At 38.8% G+C, this 5,849-nt stretch overlaps 1 protein-coding gene across 4 annotated transcripts; it reads right to left on the reverse strand.

Moving 5' to 3' along the window:
- Nucleotides 1-1,004: 1,004 nt before the first annotated feature.
- Nucleotides 1,005-4,868, reverse strand: LOC129571399 (uncharacterized). Of its 4 annotated transcripts, none has more exons than XR_008688269.1 (5): nt 4,562-4,868; nt 2,742-4,144; nt 1,868-2,639; nt 1,490-1,798; nt 1,005-1,359 (listed from the first exon to the last, which is right to left on the reverse strand). XR_008688269.1 is itself a non-coding variant. In XM_055451202.1 (4 exons), exons 2-4 carry the CDS (start codon nt 3,429-3,431, stop codon nt 1,635-1,637), a joined length of 1,626 nt encoding a protein of 541 aa, XP_055307177.1. In that variant the 5' UTR covers nt 3,432-4,147; nt 4,562-4,868; the 3' UTR covers nt 1,473-1,634. The 4 variants fall into 4 exon arrangements, 1 of the variants encoding a protein (XP_055307177.1); XR_008688267.1 differs by having other exon boundaries at nt 2,742-4,147; XR_008688268.1 differs by lacking the exon at nt 4,562-4,868 and having other exon boundaries at nt 2,742-4,387.
- Nucleotides 4,869-5,849: the final 981 nt, after the last annotated feature.

Genomic DNA, 5,849 nt, shown 5'->3' on the forward strand with positions numbered 1-5,849 from the left:
ATGGTGTTTCCGACTATTTGGGCCAAGACTTTTCCAACGGTACCTAAGTTAGGTACTACCTAACATGCCGGGGCCCAAATAGTGCCCTGAGAAAATAGCATACTTACTGTATATATATATACTCGTGACGCAAAAACTGGCATTTTTGATATTTGGCTTGAAATGCACCGTCTATGGAGCCTCACTTGTCGGACTACCGTCCTCCGTGATATTCTCTTCAAAAAGTGTATGCCAGCACTATTAAAACCCATCACACACATGTTAAAGCAATCGTCAGAAACTGGTGTTGTTCCTGAGATTTGGAGAAAATCATTTGTAAAACTAGTTCACAAAAGCGATGTTAAAGCTAAAGTTGAAAACTATCGTGGCGTAGCTCTGCAGTGTGTAATACCAAAGATTCCATCGTTGCCAAACACCTTAATTATCACATGGAAAATATTATTGATGACAGTCAACATGGATTTGTGAAGGGAAAATCTACAACTACAAATTTGGCTGAATTTACATCGTGTGCAATTTTAGGAATGAAAAACCAAATACAAACCGATGCAATTTACTTGGATATTGCGAAGGCCTTTGACTCGTCCAACGTTGATTTACTAATACGCAAATTGGATATTATGGGACTGAATCAACAAATACTGAAGTGGATCAAATCGTATTTGTATGGCCGCCAACAGTTGAATGATGACATGTCAAGCCCCATTGAAGTTACATCGGGAACTGGTCAGGGTTACCCGATTGGTGCTACATTGTTTCTGTTGTTCATCATTGATTTACCAAAACACATAAGAAACTCAATACAGTGCACCCCCGCAAATTAGAAACCCGAAAATTAGAAAACCTCAGAAATTAGAAATGAATTTCAGGTTTGAAAATTTGTATGGAAAATTTCTAATTTCCGAGGTTCATTTCTAATTCACGGGGTTTCCGAATCATTTCATTCAAGACAAAGGGAAATTTACTTCATTTTTAATCAAAAAACGTAATGAAAGTCTTTTCCATTTCGTTGAATAACTATATTGGCAGATCAGCTTGAGATTTTTGACGTTTACCATCAAGTTAAAAATTAAGTCACGAAGTAATCTGTTCCATATTGTCTGCGTCAATCATCAATCATTAACAAATCGAAACCGATTTGTTCCATCAGAGAATTTGCATATTCAAAATTGTATATAGAATGCTAACATTTTCTGTTTACTATCGTATGATATAATAAGAACAGCCGGACATCATTTATTTCGGTTTGTTCCGAGGAGTAGTTTATCCAGTAAAATAAACTAACAGACTTACTATATATTTATAATCTCTAAAATAACTGCTTATAAGCATGTATTTACATTAGGGTGTTCAGCTAATCTGAAAAAGAAGAATGAATAGCATAAATTTAAAGAGAAGCCAATTTTATGTCAACTGGTAGCATTAATAGAGCGTTATACAACACTTCCAGAAGAAAAAAAAACTCTTTGCAAAATCGAATAATGCTTACCTAAACGACCCACTAGAGTACTCCTGCGCAGTTAACATCAACCAGATGGGGAGTCAACTTGCTTCAACGCAACTATCCCACATGATCGGGATAGCCTTTAATAACTAATGTTACATTTGTTTTTTTTTTGTTTGCAATGTGCTGATTAGACAGCATGATCAGCTGGCTGCTGGTCGTACTCGAACATTTCTACATCATTATCCACGATGGCGGCAGCAGCAGCGGCAACAGCAGCGGCTGCTTCAGCAGCTTCGCGCCAATACCTATTGATCGCCTCTGGTATCGGAAGTCCCAGTAATGTCCATAGTCCTGAACAATTAAACAAATGAAACTTCTTAAAAAATCATTCAATCGAAATTGTGCGTCAATTAGCCTTACCTTTCAGTAGAATGTTCTTAGCAGCCACGACGTCACGATGCCAAATCACAGAGCATTCGAGGTTTAATCGCCAGTTTTTGTAGTAACATTTTACTTTTGGGAATAAACGCTCGTCTCCTACCAATGCTTCTTCGTTCATGGCGCGTTGCAACTGTCGGTAGATCGATAGATCCGTTTTGCCCAACTTTGACACAATTTTCGTTGGCAGCAATGTTCTGGCGTCGGGTACGCATCGGCATTTCTTGAATCTGGCCGCTTTGTTCTGGTTTTGGAATCGATTCATACATCTTGCGTCGGTTTGAGATGTTCCCCATTCGTCCACCAATTGTATGAAACAATCTCGGCGCTTCTTTATTGACCTCAAAGTCAAACGAACCCCTGGGCAGCGCACGTGCTTCTTGATACTTATTGGGCTATCAGGTGGTATTTCGCCATCAGCACCAAAAAAGAACAGAGTCGGTTTCTTATCGGTCACCTTATTCACCCATTCGTCGACAACACTACTGCTCTTGATGTGTTTGTCCAAGGCGAGTCGAGTGTATTTGGCAGTCGAGTAAGCGCAGATTCCATGCTTCATCATCTTGACTCGGTGTTTGATGTAGTTCAGCCACATTGACCCTTTTGGCGACGGCATCACTGGATACAGATCACGGTTTTCTCTGTCTGCGCGCTCCATTTCGACGAAATTTTTGGTCCATCGCGCTGCTTTGGCATTTCGCACCTTTTGACCTGTTTGCCAGTGGAATTGCTTGCTCGACATTACAAAGTTGGTCTGAAAAAATAAATAGAAAAAAAGGTATAGTTATTGAGTTTTGGCACTTAAGTATTTTCTATTAAAATACACACAACTTATTCAAATGTATACAAAACTTACTTCTTTGCCAGTTTCAATGTCGTGTGTTGTTGTGGTATTCCAACTTCGCACACCTGTATCAACGCCCGAAAAATTTTTGATTGTGCCATCCTCAATCTTCTGAATGATGCGAGATTTTTGGTCGATTTCTTTGTTGGCTGTCTTCTTTTTGGCCGAGTACTGGAGAGACACAGAGATTCCATCGGTGTTTATGGAATAGTCAAACTGCTTTTTGGCACGCACGAATCGTCGAATTTTTCGCATGTAAAAATACTGATTCCACCAATAATCTCTGTCCCGATTGAAATCCTTTTGTTGAATCGTTATCGTGCTTGTTGTTCCTTTTTTATTCTCGATTTCCACTTTCGGTAGCAATTTTTGCGAAGACAACACCTGGTGCATGGATGAACAATCGATTCTGAAGTGCGTACGCCGGAAATCACACATCGGCACCACTACTAAATTCCGAATCAATGGCCGAAAATCTGGGTTGTCGAGCATTTGGCTGCGCTTGCGTTTCCATTTTCCTTTTGTCTTTTTTCGCTTTCTCTTCTTGCGTTTGGGTCGGCGCTGATGTGGCCACTCCGAATTGTACTCTTCTATCTCGCGCTGCATGGATAGGTACATTGGCATGGCCTTATACCAATGTTTTGGGTCAGTTGTAAGGTCATGCAGATCGATATCTGGGAACACATTCAGGTCGTTCACCATGTCATACAACACGCTACACCGTTCGAGTTTGTTTGGATCGCGACTTGGCACTTTGATGTCTTTTTGTTTGATGATCAGATTCACAACACTTGCGATGTCACTTGGCAAAAATTTCTCTGCATCATCTCCTACGTCTGAGTTCCATTGGAAAACCTTCAGTTTCAAGTACTGGGTGATGTGTTTGTTAGCATGCGTTTCAAGATTGGTGACGACGTTATCTGTGTACTGATTGGTCAAATGCTTAAGACCATTACAGAAATCTTTGTTGTTGGGCCAATCGATACGATGATAGTCGTCAAGACCTTCGACAATTGCCTTGAATTCAGGATCGATACGTGGCAGCTCTGCTCGTGGTCCTCGTGGCTTTGTTCCGCTTGGTTTATACCTTGACTTCGGTTTTGGTGGCTGATTGTTGTGCCATAGCACTTGTTCAAAGCAGAGTTTGATCTTATCTTCTCCACTTCCACCAAACAATGCGAAATTATTGTTCTCGACGCCTATATTCGAATGCCTTTTGCACCTCAAACAAGAACAGCAATGAGCCCAAAACACAAATGGAAGTGGCTTGCAAGCTCAGATCCGTTATTTTGCTCATCAATGCTTGCTGGTATTGTGGGCGAATGATTGTCTTTAGCGCACATTTGATCGTCGTAATTTCATCTTTCGTCTCTCCCTCCGCTGGTATTGATGGCTTGAAACGATTCGCCATTGTCCTACTGAAAGAAAAAAAACACACATTCGATTTAGTTTGAAAACGAATAATATTGAAACTTAAATTCGATTTAGTTTGAAAATGACAACAGAATGAGACACACAAAAATGACTTCGGTTTGATAACAATGGCATTGATTCAATTTGAGTTCGAACAGTAATCGATTAACTGTTTCTCTTCTCCGAACAATGGACTCAATTCATTGCATAAAATGAATTTCACCATCACACGTATTTCACCATCACATGTAACAGAACTATGTACTGCAGAATTATTGTGAAATTCATTACTTTTGTACATGGAATCTAATATTACTGTTGATATGTTCAATATATTTCACGTTATAAATGCTTATAAAACGTTTTTAAAATGAATTCCACAATAAGAAGAAGAGATTGAAATGATCAAGTTTACTTACACTTTGGCGACTTGAATTCAATGTGAACTCCGGATCAAATCGATACAAAACGCACGTAAATCGAAAATAAAACGAAATGAAATACCAGCAAAATCGTAGATAAATTAAATTGCAATGTAAATTTCCAGTTTAAATTGTAAGATAAAATGTAAGAGTTTCAATTTGTTGACTTCGTGTTCACAACGCTGTATGTTTTCTCGGAATGAATGATGCGGCGTCTGTGACATTTCGAAAACTGCTGAAGTGAATGTCAAATGCCATACGGATCGGTTCACATTGCTAATTTTTAGAACATTAGACAATTTGAGCTACAAAGAGTCAATTAGTACTAACACATAAAAACGGTTATATTTCGGTGAAATTCCAAATTTATTAGCAATGAAGGACGATTTATTGTTTGATTCCGATTTTTTGGGCCGAAATCTGCGTAGAAATCATATATTCTTATTTGACTCCCCAAACCTGAACACCCTAATTTACATACAATACTTGATTGAACAGTGTTCAATATATCGTTTTCCATTAAGCAAATCATTCCCCCTATCAGTTTTTCATTTGATACACCGTTTTTGGATGAAATTGAAAAATCCTCAGAAATTAGTCTCGGGACATTTTATTTCTAATTTGTGGGGGTGCACTGTCCTTCAGTCGTTTGCTGATGACACTCGCCTATGGAAACAAATCAGGCATTATGATGACTGTTTCACTCCCAAAAATCAGCCATATCCGTTATTAATATACCTTGTAGTAAACGCGTTCATAGTGTTTCACTGTAGTAGCAAAGTATCCTATTAAATTCCACTGTGGTATTACTACAAGAAAATTTAATAGGATACACCGCTACTACAGTGAAACACTATGAACGCGTTTACTACAAGGTATATTAATAACAGATATGGCTGATTTTCGAGAGTGTTGGAATTGCAAGCTGTCTTGAATAGGCTTGTTGAATACTTTAACCGGAACAAGCTAAAGTTAAATGTATCTAAGACCAAATTTGCGTCTTTTCATCGTGGCCACCTGAAATTTAACTTCGAATATTCCATTGGCAACGAAAAAATCGATCGAGTTGACGTGATAAAGGATCTTGGGGTAATAAAATTTGGAATCCATATACCGCTGAAAAAATTGCAAGAGTTGAATCTATCCAGAAGCAGTTTTTATTGTTTGCACTACGCAAAATGAAATGGGCACACAGATTCGGGAAACCTCCGTACGAATGCCGACTGCTTGAATTACAAATGATTACGCTGGAAGAGCGGAGAAAGATAGCACAAATATCACTTGT

The sequence above is a fragment of the Sitodiplosis mosellana genome, unplaced genomic scaffold, assembly GCF_009176505.1.
Source record: "Sitodiplosis mosellana isolate CC-2019 unplaced genomic scaffold, AAFC_SMos_1.0 Smas_scaffold_2327, whole genome shotgun sequence".
NCBI classification, from domain to species: Eukaryota; Metazoa; Arthropoda; class Insecta; order Diptera; family Cecidomyiidae; genus Sitodiplosis; species Sitodiplosis mosellana.

Excerpts from the sequence above, each read along its gene's own strand:
- LOC129571399 (XM_055451202.1), bottom strand. The coding sequence starts at position 3,431 with ATGGTGAACGACCTGAATGTGTTCCCAGATATCGATCTGCATGACCTT. Across the intron at positions 2,640-2,741 it reads ACATTGAAACTGGCAAAGAA|ACCAACTTTGTAATGTCGAG; the intron begins GTAAGTTTTGTA and ends TTATTTTTTCAG. Across the intron at positions 1,799-1,867 it reads TAAGAACATTCTACTGAAAG|GACTATGGACATTACTGGGA; the intron begins GTAAGGCTAATT and ends TTAATTGTTCAG.